The 14,237-nt window shown below is 42.4% G+C and overlaps 1 protein-coding gene across 1 annotated transcript in view; it reads left to right on the top strand.

The window, feature by feature from the left end:
* The window catches only part of LOC139416705 (diacylglycerol kinase alpha-like), a 46,911-nt gene that overhangs the window by 12,363 nt on the left and 20,311 nt on the right, over positions 1-14,237 (top strand). Inside the window, exons 7-15 of the mRNA XM_071165687.1 lie at positions 1,338-1,412; positions 1,568-1,684; positions 3,951-4,068; positions 4,438-4,526; positions 4,700-4,819; positions 9,490-9,588; positions 9,859-9,945; positions 11,804-11,877; positions 11,989-12,063. Coding sequence (XP_071021788.1) covers positions 1,338-1,412; positions 1,568-1,684; positions 3,951-4,068; positions 4,438-4,526; positions 4,700-4,819; positions 9,490-9,588; positions 9,859-9,945; positions 11,804-11,877; positions 11,989-12,063 — 854 coding nt within the window. The remainder of the gene's footprint in view (positions 1-1,337; positions 1,413-1,567; positions 1,685-3,950; positions 4,069-4,437; positions 4,527-4,699; positions 4,820-9,489; positions 9,589-9,858; positions 9,946-11,803; positions 11,878-11,988; positions 12,064-14,237) is intronic.

The raw sequence follows: 14,237 nt of genomic DNA, 5'->3' as shown, positions 1-14,237 counted from the left end.
TATATGCTGAGCACTTGTTGGCTGCTTTTCCTTCACTTTGTAGTCCAACTCATCCCAAACCATCTCAATTGGTTTGAGGTTGGGTGATTGTAGAGGCCAGGTCATCTGATGCAGCACTCCATCACTCTCCTTTTTGGTCAAATAGCCCTTATACAGCTTGGAGGTGTGTTGGGTCATTGTCTTGTTGAAAAATCTATTTTAGTCCCACTAAGCGCAAACCAGATGGGATGGCATATCGCTGCAGAATGCTGTGGGAGCCATGCTGGTTAAGTGTGCCTTGAATTCTAAATAAATCACAGACAGTGTCACCAGCAAAGCACCCCCACACCATCACACCTCCTCCTCCATGCTTCACGGTGGGAACCACACATGCGTAAATCATCCGTTCACCTACTCTGCGTCTCACAAAGACACAGTGGTTGGAACCAAAAATCTCCCATTTGGACTCAAGGACAGATTTCCAACGGTCTAATGTCCATTGCTCGTGTTTCTTGGCCCAAGCAAGTCTCTTCTTCTTATTGGTGTCCTTTAGTAGTGGTTTCTTTGCAGCAATTCGACCATGAAGGCCTGATTCACGCAATTTCCTCTGAACAGTTGATGTTGAGATGTGTCTGTTACTTGAACTCTGTGAAGAATTTATTTGGGCTGCAATTTCTGAGGCTGGTAACTCTAATGAACTTATCCTCTGCATCAGAGGTAACTCTGGGTCTTCCTTTCCTGTGGCGGTCCTCATGAGAGCCAGTTTCATCATAGCGCTTGATGGTTTTAGCGAGAGCACTTGAAGAAACTTTCAACGTTTTGGGAATTTTCCGGATTGACTGACCTTCATGTCTTAAAGTAATGATGGACTGTCGTTTCTCTTTGCTTATTTGAGCTGTTCTTGCCATAATATGGACTTGGTCTTTTACCAAATAAGGCTATCTTCTGTATACCACCCCTACCTTGTCACAACACAACTGATTGTCTCAAATGCATTAAGAAGGAAAGAAATTCCACAAATTAACTTTTAACAAGGCACACCTGTTAATTGAAATGCATTCCAGGCGACTACTTCATGAAGCTGGTTGAAAGAATGCCAAGAGTGTGCAAAGCTGTCATCAAGGCTACTTTAACGAATCTCAAATATAAAATATATTTTGATTTGTTAACACTTTTTTGGTTGCTACATGATTCCATGTGTGTTATTTCATAGTTTTGATGTCTTCACTATTATTTAACAATGTAGAGAATAGTACAAATAAAGAAAACCCCTTGAATGAGTAGCTGTGTCCAAACTTTTGACTGGTAATGTATATCAGGTCTTCTCATAAGAATAACTAATACTCTTCTTCCTATAGGAGGTGGACCGGATCATTGCTCAGATGATGCACGCTGCAGATTACCTGGACTGGGATGTGTCTGAGCTGAGACCAGTAAGTGTGGCCAAATGTGGGATGTCCCTTACAATTACTGATAACAGAGGAGAAAATACATATTTTAATGAAGCATTCTACAAATATCTGCTGAACAAAACCTCCCAAGAATACTAATTTAGATGCTAAGCTAGAATGCACTTTGGTTTGTTCAGGTGCTGAAGGACATGATGACAGCCATCGACGCAGACAGCAGTAACACGGTCTCTCTGGATGAGTGGGTGGAAGGCGGAATGAACAACGTCCCTCTGCTGGTATTACTTGGGCTGAAGGTGGGTGAACCATGTTCCCCTTCTGGGTTGTGTTCATTAGGAACAAAATGGAAGAAACAGGGAGGGACTACTTGGATTTCCAATAAGAAATGCTGGTTGCTGTTGCAAAAATGGTTTGATACATTTTGCCCAAATGAATAAGACCATAATGTCACTGGGGCAGAAGGTGGAAAAGGGACCATCCATCATTCCTTCCCCTTTTATTGCATCAACAAATGTTTCCTGTGCAGGCCGAGAGGAGTACACATGATGCATCCTCTTTGTGTTATACGCTGAGTGTACAAAACATTAAGGATACCTGCTCTTTCTATGGTATAGACTGACCAGGTGAATCCAGGTGAAAGCGCTGATCCTTTATTGATGTCACCAGTTAAAATCAACTTCAATCAGTATAGATGAAGGGGAGGAGATGGTTAAAGAAGGAGTTTTTGAGTTTTTGAGACAGTTGAGACATGGGGGATTGTGAATGTGTGCCATTCAGAGGTTGAATGGGCAAGATAAAACATTTAAGTGTCGTTGAACGGGGTATGGTTGTAGGTACCAGGTGCACCGGTTTGTGTCAAGAACTGCAATGCTGCTGGGTGTTTCACGCTCAACAGTTTCCTGTGTGTATCAAGATTGGTCCACCACCCCAAGGACATCCATGAAGGTCAACATGGGCCAGCATCCCTGTGGAACGCTTTTGACACCTTGTAGACTCCATGCCCCAAAGATATTGGGGGGGGGGGTTCTTAATGTTTTGATCACGCAGTACATTTCCTAATGCGTCTTTGTAATGATAATACTACTGTACCTTTAGAAATATGCTCAGCCGGTGTCTGCAGTTCCTCCTTTTGTCTTCCTCACTCACACACTATCAGTACATGCTCTCTCTCTCTCTTTCTGTCACTCTGTATGTTGCTCTCCTTCTGCTCTTACCTCTGTGCACCACCCTTTTGTTGACTCACTCATGCATGTGTGCTAATGTTACCTGTTTCACATACACATCTATCTCTGCACCACCAGAGTGAGTTAGAGGAAGTGGGGAAAAGCCTATCTATTATTCTCATTCACAACTCCATCTAACCTCACCCTCTGCATCAATTAGTAGCAACTGCAATGGAAAGGAAGAACATAAACATTCATTGTTACAGTATAAAGAGTAAGTTATTATGTTTAGAACAATGAAACTAAGTGGGGGTGCCATTTTCTTTCGAGTCATTTAGCAGACGTGCTTATCCAGAGCGACTGGATCTGTTTTAATTTGTACTGGTCCCCCGTGGGAATCGAACCCACAGTCCTGACATTGCAAGTGCCATACGCTATCAACTGAGCCACATGGGACCACTGTCACTCTTGTCTCCCAAGTGCTGAGATCTGGAAATACTAGCGTCTGAGGAAATATCTTGGTACAGGGGGTATGCTTACTTATTGAACATGTAGTTTACTTTTGGGTCTGTTATCAGACTGCCTTACAAAGATCTGAACTGTAAACTGGTCTTTCTCGTGCCCCTACCACAATGCCAGGTACTTCCCCTCAGGCTATTTCTGGCCACCAATGAGAATACCATGGAGGCCTTCATCCAGCACTCTCACATTGCTGTGTGCTGATTTTAGAGGCTATACACATAGACTGACTGAAAGTCTGGCTCTGAGCTGAGGCACCATGAGTCATTTAAACCAATGTTTGTAAAATATTTTTTTACTGTGTATTTGTGTCTATAATCTGGAAAAGAGCATATACAATCTGTGACCTTGTTACTGTATAATCTTGTGTTGCAAACATTGGTGTTACTGATGTAGTATTGCATAGACAGGGCTTATATTTACCCAAGGAGATTCCATGGAAATATGGTAGAAATGTACATTCCATTCCTCATTTAATTATGCAGCATAGTTTCCTTTCAGCATAATTCTGATATTTTGATAGATGGGATCGTGGCATGCAAAGGCCATTGTAAAGCCAACTGTAAAAGTCAACACTGAACTGTCATTCCAGGAGAGTCATCTCAGAGGCGATTTAGGTTTGTTGCTAACAGCATCACTAATAGCCCCAATCTCCAACCATGAGACAATATTAAAATTAAATGTGTATCAATGTTGCATTGCTTACATAATGTTTTCCAAATATGAGATCCAACATTTACCCCTAGAGTCAGTGTTTGTTTTAGGAGTGTGCAAAAATGGTCAAAATAGTTTTTGACATATAAGATAAAAAAGCACAACGTTTTTATATTTTGTTTATTATACCATAATATGTGTTTTCTCCCCCACCATCTACCCCCAGATGACGCAGAAGGATGGGCAGCACCTATGGAGGATGAAAAATTACAACAAGCCTGTCTACTGCAACGTGTGTCAGAGCATGCTGCTAGGACTGAGGAAACAGGGGCTTTGCTGCACCTGTGAGTGTCATTGTCTGGTCTCACCACTAGAGGGAAATACAACATAACTTCTTCAATCCACTCAAAGCAACAACAAAAAATTACCAGGAAGACACCTATCCTGAACTTACAATTAAAAGCAAGTTAGTGGAATATCATTCTCATAATCAGATGATGTCAACATGTACCATTAGATAACCATAATGACCTATGACATCCCCACATATTTCCATAGGAAAAACTGTAGTGGTGTTGTTTATTGTTTACTTAATTGTCAGCCTTGTATATCTTGTCTTGATTAACATGATTCATTAAACGAGAGAATAACAATAATAGTTGAAAACACAATGGAGACACGTAACGCATTGTTTACTTGTCTTTGTTTTCAAGGCTGTAAATACACGGTCCATGGACGCTGTGCCAACAGAAACCCAGCTCCCTGTACCAGGACCTATGTCAAGTCTAAGAAAGACACGGGAGTAAGAGTTTTTTTTCAAACAACATTTTACAATGGCATTTGCAGTTATATTAATATTTCCAATGCCTCTTCATTCTTAGTGTATGTTGTAATGTGAATTTCTAAGCCACTCTCTTTGTCCCGATGCATGTATGTCAGTCTTGCATCTGACTCTGCCTGTGTCTCCTGCCTCAGGTTCCAACTCATGACTGGGTCAGTGGGAACTGTGACTCTGGGAAGTGTGACAAGTGTCAGAAGAAGATCAAGAGTTATCACGGGCTGACGGGCAAACACTGTGTCTGGTGCCACTCCATGGTGATGAACGAGGGCTCCTGAGTAGCCCTGTGGTGGGGAGAGTTAGGCCCCTTTAAGTTATTAGGCCAGTCTTTTCTTCCACGCAGAATATTTACATATTACAATCTGTTGTTCAATCTGTTCATGGAGTGGTCTTGCAAGAGCTATGTCTGGAACTACGTCTGGATCTACAGTACCAGTCAAAAGTTTGGACACACCTACTCATTCAAGGGTTTTTCTTTATTTCTACTGTTTTCTACATTGTAGAATAATAGTGAAGACATCAAAACTATAAAATAACACATATGGAATCATGTAGTAACCAAACAAGTGTTAAACAAATCAAATTAGAGATTCTTCAAAGTAGCACCCTTTTCCTTGATGACAGCTTTGCACACTCTTGGCATTCTCTCAACCAGCTTTATGAGGTAGTTACCCAACACACCTCCAGGTTGGCTCCCGAGTGGTGCAGCGGTCTAAGGCACTACATCTCAGTGCAAGACAGGCACTGCATCTCAGTGCAAGAGGTGCACTGCAGTCACTGGTTCAAATCCAGTGACTGCAATCATATCTGGCTGTGATTGGGGGTCCCATAGGTCGGCGCACAATTGGCCCAGCGTCGTCTGGGCTTGGCCGGGGTAGGCCGTCATTGTAAGTAAGAATTTGTTCTTAACTGACTTGCCTAGTTAAATTGTTGTTTTTTAAAATAATATTTTAAAAGGGCTATTTGACCAAGAAGGAGAATGATAGAGTGCTCCATCAGATTACCTGGCCTCCACTCCACAATCACCCGACCTCAACCCAGTTGAGATGGTTTGGGATGAGTTGGACCACAGAGTAAAGGAAAAGCAGCCAACAGGTGCTCAGCTGGTTGAGAGAATGCCAAGACTGCGCCAAGTTGTCATCAAGGCAAAGGGTGGCTACTTTGAAGAATGTAACACTTTTTTGGTTACTAAATGTGTTATTTCATAGTTTTAATGTCAGTTTTACCTAATTTCTATCAACATGTTAAATGTGCAACCAGAGGGAAAAGAACTCTGGACCACCTATACTCCACTACTCCACACACAGAGATGCATACATAGCTCTCCCTTGCCCTCCATTTGGCAAATTTGACCATAATTCTATCCTCCTGATTCCTGCTTACAAGCAAAGATTAAAGCAGGAACCACCAGTGATCAGATCAATAAAAAATGTTCAGATGAAGCAGATGCTAAGCTACAGGACTGCTTTGCTAGTACAGACTGGAATATGTTCCAGGATTCCTCCAATGGCATTGAGGAGTACACCACATCTGCCATTGGCTTCATCAATAAGTGCATCGATGACGTCGTCCCCACAGTGACCGTACGTACATACCCCAACCAGAAGCCATGGATTACAGGCAACATCCGCACTGAGCTAAAGGGTAGAGCGGCCGCTTTCAAGGAGCGGGTCACTAACCCGGAAGCTAATAATAAATCCCGCTATGCCCTCTGACGAACCATCAAACAGGCAAGCATCAATACAGGACTAAGATTGAGTCGTACTACACAGCCTCTGACGTTCGTCGGATGTGGTAGGGCCTGCAAACCATTACAGATTACAAAGGGAAGCACAGCCGAGAGCTGCCCAGTGACTCAAGCCTACCGGACGAGCTAAACTACTTCTATGCTCGCTTCGAGGCAAATAACACTGAAACATGTATGAGAGCACAAGCTGTACCGGAAGTGTGATCACGCTCTACGCAGCCAGTGTGAGAAAGACCTTTAGACAGGTCAACATTCACAAGGCCGCAGGGCCGGACGGATTACCAGGACATGGACTGCGAGCATGCACTGGCCAACTAGCAAGTCTTCACTGAAATGTTCAACCTCTCCCTGTCCGAGTCTATAATACCAACATGTTTTAAGCAGACCGCCATAGTGCCTGTGCCCAAGAACACAAAGGTAACCTGCCTAAATGACTACCAACCCGTAGCACTCACGTCTGTAGCCATGAAGTGCTTTGAAAGGATGGTCATGGCTCACATCAACACCATCATCCCAGAAACCCTAGACCCACTCCAATTTGCATACCGCCCCAACAGATCCACAGATGATGCAGTCTCTATTGCACTCCACAGTGCCCTTTCCCACCTGGGCAAAAGGAACACCTATGTGAGAAAGCTATTCATTGACTAAAGCTCAGCGTTCAACACCATAGTGCCCTCAATGCTAATAAATAAGCTAAGGACCCTGGGACCCTGTAACAACACATCCGCCACGCTGATCCTCAACACAGGGGCCCCTCAGGGGTGTGTGCTCTGCCCCGTCCTGTACTCCCTGTTCACTCATGACTGCAAGGCCAGGCACGACTCCAACACTATCATTAAATTTGCCGATGAGACAAAAGTGGTAAGCCTGATCACCGACAACAACGAGACAGCCTATAGGGAGGAGGTCAGAGACCTGGCCGTGTGGTGCCAGGACAATAACCTCTCCCTCAACGTGGTCAAGACAAAGTAGATGATTGTGGACTACAGGAAAAAGAGGACTGAGCACGCCCCCATTCTCATTGACGGGGCTTCAGTGGAGCAGGTTGAGAGCTTCAAGTTCTTTGGTGTCCACATTACCAACAAACTAAAATGGTCCAAGCACACCATGACAGTCGTGAAGCGGGCACGACAAAACCTATTCCCCCTCAGGGGACTGAAAAGATTTGGCATTGGTCCTCAGATCCTCAAATGGTTCTACAGCTGCACCATCGAGAGCATCTTGACTGGATGCATCACTGCCTCGTATGGAAACTGCTCGGCCTGACCGCAAGGCACAATAGAAGTTTACGTACACTTAGGTTGGAGTCATTAAAACTCGTTTTTCAACCACTCCACAAATTTCTTGTTAACAAACTATGTTTTGTGAAGTCGGTTAGGACATTACTTTGTGCATGACACAAGTAATTTTTCCAAGAATTGTGTACAGACAGATTATTTCATTTATAATTCACTGTATCACAATTCCAGTGGGTCAGAAGTTTACATACACTAAGTTGACTGTGCCTTTAAACAGCTTGGAACATTCCAGAAAATTATGTAATGTCTTTAGAAGCTTCTTATAGGCGAATTGACATAATTTGAGTCAATTGGAGGTGTATCTGTGGATGTATTTCAAGGCCTACCTTCAAACTCAGTGCCTCTTTGCTTGACATCATGGGATAAATCAGCAAAGACCTCAGAAAAAAATGTGTAGACCTCCACAAGTCTGGTTCATCCTTGGGAGCAATTTCCAAATGCCTGAAGGTACCACGTTCATCTGTACAAACAAAAGTATGCAAGTCTAAACACCATGGGATCGTGCAGCCATCAGGAAGAAGATCCTTTCTGTCTCCTAGAGATGAACGTACTTTGGTGCGAAAAGTGCAAATCAATCCCAGAACAACAGCAAAGGACATTGTGAAGATGCTGGAGGAAATATGTACAAAGTATCTATATTCACAGTAGAACGAGTCCTATATCGACATAACCTGAAAGGCCTCTCAGCAAGGATGAAGCCACTGCTCCAAAACCACCACTGCACTTTTTGGATAAAGGTCCTCTGGTCTGATGAAACAAAAATAAAACTGTTTGGCCATAATGACCATCGTTATGTTTGGAGGAAAAAGGGGGAGGCTTGCAAGCCGAAGAACACTATCCCAACCGTGAAGCACGGGGGTGGCAGCATCATGTTGTGGGGGTGCTTTGCTGCAGGAGGGACTGGTTGACTTCACAAAATGGATGGCATCATGAGGATGGAAAATTATGTGGATATATTGAAGCAACATCTCAAGACATCAGTTAAAGATTGGTCACAAATGGGTCTTCCAAATGGACAATGACGCCAAGCATACTTCTAAAGTTGTGGCAAAATGGCTTAAGGGCAACAAAGTAAAGGTATTGGAGTGGCCATCACAAAGCCCTGACCTCAATCCTATAGAAAATGTGTGGGCAGAACTGAAAAAGCGTGTGCGTGCAAGGAGGCCTACAAACCTGACTCAGTTACACCAGCTCTGTCAGGAGGAATGGGCCAAAATTCACCACAACTTATTGTGGGAAGCTTGTGGAAGGCTACCCGAAACGTTTGACCCAAGTTAAACAATTTAATGGCAATGCTACCAAATACTAATTGAGTGTATGTAAACTTCTAGGAATGTGATGAATCAATAAATCATTCTCTCTACTATTATTCTGACATTTCACATTCTTAAAAAAAAAAGTGGTGATCCTAACTGACCTAAAATTTAATTTTTACTAGGATTAAATGTCAGGTATTGTGAAAAACTGAGTTTAAATGTATTTGGCTAAGGTGTAAGTAAACTTCCGACTTATACTACTTCAAGTAACCAGTGCCCCCCGCACATAGACTCTGTTACTTTTATCTTTTATTCTTATCCGTATTTTTTGAAACTGCACTGTCGGTTAGGGGCTCGTAAGTAAGCATTTCACTGTTGTATTCGACGCATGTGACTAATAAAATGTGATTTGATTTGATTCATTATTACTCTACAATGTAGAAAATAGTCAATATAAAGAAAAACCCTTGAATGAGTAGGTGTGTCCAAACTTTTGACTGGTACTGTATGTCTGTGAACAATACAGTACTTTGTGACTACTTTGATATAAAAATGCTTTATAAATCAAATGTGGTTAGCTTTATAAATGAATAATTTGATAATAGGCTGTTACTGTATTCCAGCGCCATGATGACTGTGCCTCCCAGGAGCCCTCCGACTGTAACTGTGGAACTCTCAGAGACCATATCCTCCCCCCTTGGGCCATCTACCCTGTTATGAAGGTACAGGATAACCTACTGCCCTATGACAGGTGTCTAATACTGTAAAGCTCACATAAGGATATATTTTAAGGAACCTCAACTTAGTGAAATTACTTTTTTTATTCTCTTAACAACATTCACTCACATGCAATGGTAATAGTAGGAAAGCTAAGAAGTCTAGTTTGAGAAACAATACATCTGTATTTGACTATTATACGGTTATTGCTTGTTGTTTTATATGATCTCTGGATTTGCTAAGTTGACTGTTCATCTCTCTCTTGACCCCATCAGGAGAAGCCTAACAGCATGAAGAACGGCTCCTCGAGCTCAGTCGGCGACAGTGACCACAACACCACTCCTGACGGAAAGGTGCTTCAGGTACGTACTAGTACCCTGTCTAGGCCTTTCCCTATTACAGGACTGCTGGATAGTAACTGGTGTGAGTAAATAAGCAACCGTGTCTAACTATTTTACCTTGTTTAGGGTCTAGAGAACTGTCACTAGGAAGTGCCTCACAGCCATATTCCATTTAGACTACAGCGGGGCAAAAAAGTATTTAGTCAGCCACCAATTGTGCAAGTTCTCCCACTTAAAAAGATGAGAGGCCTGTAATTTTCATCATAGGTACACTTCAACTATGACAGACAAAATGAGAAAAAAAAATCCAGAAAATCACATTGTAGGATTTTTTTATGAATTTATTTGCAAATTATGGTGGAAAATAAGTATTTGGTCAATAACAAAAGTTTATCTCAATACTTTGTTAGATACCCTTTGTTGGTAATGACAGAGGTCAAACGTTTTCTGTAAGTCTTCACAAGGTTTTCACACACTGTTGCTGGTATTTTGGCCCATTCCTCCATGCAGATCTCCTCTAGAGCAGTGATGTTTTGGGGCTGTTGCTGGGCAACACGGACTTTCAACTCCCTCCAAAGATTTTCTATGGGTTTGAGATCTGGAGACTGGCTAGGCCACTCCAGGACCATGAAATGCTTCTTACGAAGCCACTCCTTCGTTGCCCGGGCGGTGTGTTTGGGATCATTGTCATGCTGAAAGACCCAGCCACGTTCCATCTTCAATGCCCTTGCTGATGGAAGGAGGTTTTCACTCAAAATCTCACGATACATGGCCCCATTCATTCTTTCCTATACACGGATCAGTCGTCCTGGTCCCTTTGCAGAAAAACAGCCCCAAAGCATGATGTTTCCACTCCCATGCTTCACAGTAGGTATGGTGTTCTTTGGATGCAACTCAGCATTCTTTGTCCTCCAAACACGACGAGTTGAGTTTTTACCAAAAAGTTCTATTTTGGTTTCATCTGACCATATTACATTCTCAAAATCTTCTTCTGGATCATCCAAACGCTCTCTAGCAAACTTCAGACGGGCCTGGACATGTACTGGCTTAAGCAGGGGGACACGTCTGGCACTGCAGGATTTGAGTCCCTGGCGGTGTAGTGTGTTACTGATGGTAGGCTTTGTTACTTCGGGTCCCAGCTCTCTGCAGGTCATTCACTAGGTCCCCCCATGTGGTTCTGGGATTTTTGCTCACCGTTCTTGTGATCATTTTGACCCCACGGGGTGAGATCTTGCGTGGAGCCCCAGATCGAGGGAGATTATCAGTGGTCTTGTGTGTCTTCCATTTCCTAATAATTGCTCCCACAGTTGATTTCTTCAAACCAAGCTGCTTACCTATTGCAGATTCAGTCTTCCCAGCCTGGTGCAGGTCTACAATTTTGTTTCTGGTGTCCTTTGACAGCTCTTTGGTCTTGGCCATAGTGGAGTTTGGAGTGTGACTGTGAGGTTGTGGACAGGTGTCTTTTATACTGATAACAAGTTCAAACAGGTGCCATTAATACAGGTAGTGAGTGGAGGACAGAGGAGCCTCTTAAAGATGAAGTTACAGGTCTGTGAGAGCCAGAAATCTTGCTTGTTTGTAGGTGACCAAATACTTATTTTCCACCATAATTTGCAACTAAATTCATTAAAAATCCTACAATGTGATTTTTTTCCTAATTTTGTCTGTCTTAGTTGAAGTGTACCTATGTTGAAAATTACAGGCCTCTCTCATTTTTTTAAGTGGGAGAATTTGCACAATTGGTGGCTGACTAAATACTTTTTTGCCCCACTGTATATGTTATCTGAATATACTGACAATATAGACTGAATATACTGACAATATCATTGTATCCATTTGTGAAACTGTTGTAATCTTTGAACTATTTATCTCTGATCAGATTGATCCGGTCCCAGACACTCATCCTCTTTTAGTGTTTGTGAACCCTAAAAGTGGAGGCAAGCAGGGAGAAAGGTGATGCTACAAGTGAACACTCCTACTACACAAATGGGCATTTATGGTTGAATAATAAGCTATGTCAATGTTTCTATTTTACAATTTCAAGTCCTATTTTATTATTTTCAGAGTTCTGCGTAAATTCCAGTATTTGCTGAATCCACGGCAGGTGTATAACCTATCCAATGGTGGACCTGGACCAGGGTAAGGTTTCCCATATGGATAACTGCATATGATGTATCTAAGTATAGACCACTATTAGTATAAAATGAAAAACTACACTCTGTTTTACCTGCATCACTAATTGGACAACTGGGGTGTATTTAGCAGCGTTAAATCTCGAAAATTACATTTAAGACATTTTACATTTTGAGAAGTCTGAGATTTGTTATTGTGTGTGTATCTGGGCTTTAATATAAATTCATTACCAGTTCTCTTAGTTACTGCTTGAATATGCAATGGTATTGGGATAGTTGGAACATCAAAGCCAATAAAATGGTTGCAAAGGGAGGGTATATTACTGGAAACGTTCAAAGTTTACCAGAAAACGTTCACGTTTTTTAATGGGAATTTTATCAGATGACATCTAGTGTTCTTTTTGTTGGTACTTTAGATGATCACAGGTATCTGTAATTACCTCTGGCTGTCTGTGGCCTTATCACATGTAATATATATAAATAATCAAATAAGATAATTTTAAAATAAAAAATAGGGTGACAAAGCTGTAAAACATTTTTCTATGTTAATGTTTGTTTTTCCGCCAAACTGGTGGCAGTTGGGAAAAAAGTTCATAGTTGTAAGAGTTTTACTACAGTATCTCGCGTTAAAGTTTCACAAATAAATTCCCCAATAAATTTGATGGATTCTGGTCAAATATCGCTCAGTCGCAGGCTGTCAAAAATGCGAGGCAATGCAGCTCTGTGTGTTCAAAAGAATGCAGACAAACACAGACGGAAAAATAATTTTAGCGAAAGGGAAAGTGATGAACAGGGAGGTCATGCGCCACAAAAATATGTTGCACATGGTAAATACAGGGAGTGGTGAAAGGCAGCACATTTTTGACATTACACAGAAAATCAATGCAGTGGGGGGCGCTAGACGAACAGTAAGCGACCATGGCCGCTGGAAGATGTTTTTGGGTTGGGGGTGCTATTGACGTGTAATAAAGGCGTAGTTCACTTTAAAGTATATATATTAGATATTTATTTTATTTAAATTTATCATGGGGTGCTGCAGCACCCTCAGCACCCCTATTTCCCACGGCTATGTAAGCGAGGTGAAGCATAGATGGCCAGAGAGACTCGGAGCTAGAAAGAATAAAGGAGGATTGGCGGACAATGCTGTACTGCACTGTACTGCTGTAGGACATGCAGTTGTACCCCTTTCGAAAGATCAGATACCTCCTCCACAGATTGAGGCTGAGCAGCAACAGCCAATCATTGTGAAGACAGAAGAGGAATGCTTGCCTGGCTACCCATCCACACCGCTCCAGCCAACTGATGTTTCTTCTCCGTGATGAGTCTGGATTTGCCTCCCTCCCCGACGATTTCTAGAATGCAAACACATTCTGACCATTCTGATTGGTCCGAAAAAACGATTGGTTAGGCCAGAGCCGGCCTACATGATGGCATTATCAACTTTGATACTCTGGTTAATTTTTACGATCCTCATTTTGAAGTCAAATGACTTCTAGGTTGGCAGTTTAGACTGAATGTATGTAACGATAGAGCAGCAGAATTCAATTCAGGGTGAGTTGTCTGGCAAGAGGAATGCCCCTTTGTGACAGAAACATCAGTCCCTGTTGTGAAATCTGAGGGTGAGTTGTGTTAAAAACATGACTTTAGTTTTATTACGTTAGATATTGGATTTTGCATTGCATTAATTGTATCACTTCATCTCCTCCATCTCTTGGAGGGTCTTCGGTTACTCCTGATTTGGTGACTCCAGTCCCACTGACACTACCTGACGCTTCATCAGTTTCACCACCGTTGGGCCCCGGCATTAGTGCAACGTTCTCCCTCATTTTGGAGAATAATAACCCTCTATCAGAAACTCACCTCACACAAAGAAAACACAAAGTATCATCATCCACTCCCACCTTATGGGAAGCTGACAACACTACAGTCAATGTGCCAAGGGCTGCCCAACAGCTCCAGCCTGCTCAGTGCAGTCAGTGACATGGCCTTGACTGTTAATGACATGATGCAGCGGCAGGTTTAACACAGTCAGAATATGATGATGTGTCCAGAATAGAATAGCCAAAACTGTGGAGATGAGAAATGCTGGTCTCCCTCCTACCAACAGAAGTGAAACTATGTCAGTCTCCAGAAAATCAAGGCATGGCCTTGACTGACATGGCCTTGACTGACATGGCCTTG

The sequence above is a fragment of the Oncorhynchus clarkii genome, chromosome 9, assembly GCF_045791955.1.
Source record: "Oncorhynchus clarkii lewisi isolate Uvic-CL-2024 chromosome 9, UVic_Ocla_1.0, whole genome shotgun sequence".
Taxonomy (NCBI): Eukaryota; Metazoa; Chordata; class Actinopteri; order Salmoniformes; family Salmonidae; genus Oncorhynchus; species Oncorhynchus clarkii.
The sequence above is the reverse complement of the archived record's forward strand: the minus strand, read 5'-3'. Positions and strand labels throughout refer to the sequence as shown.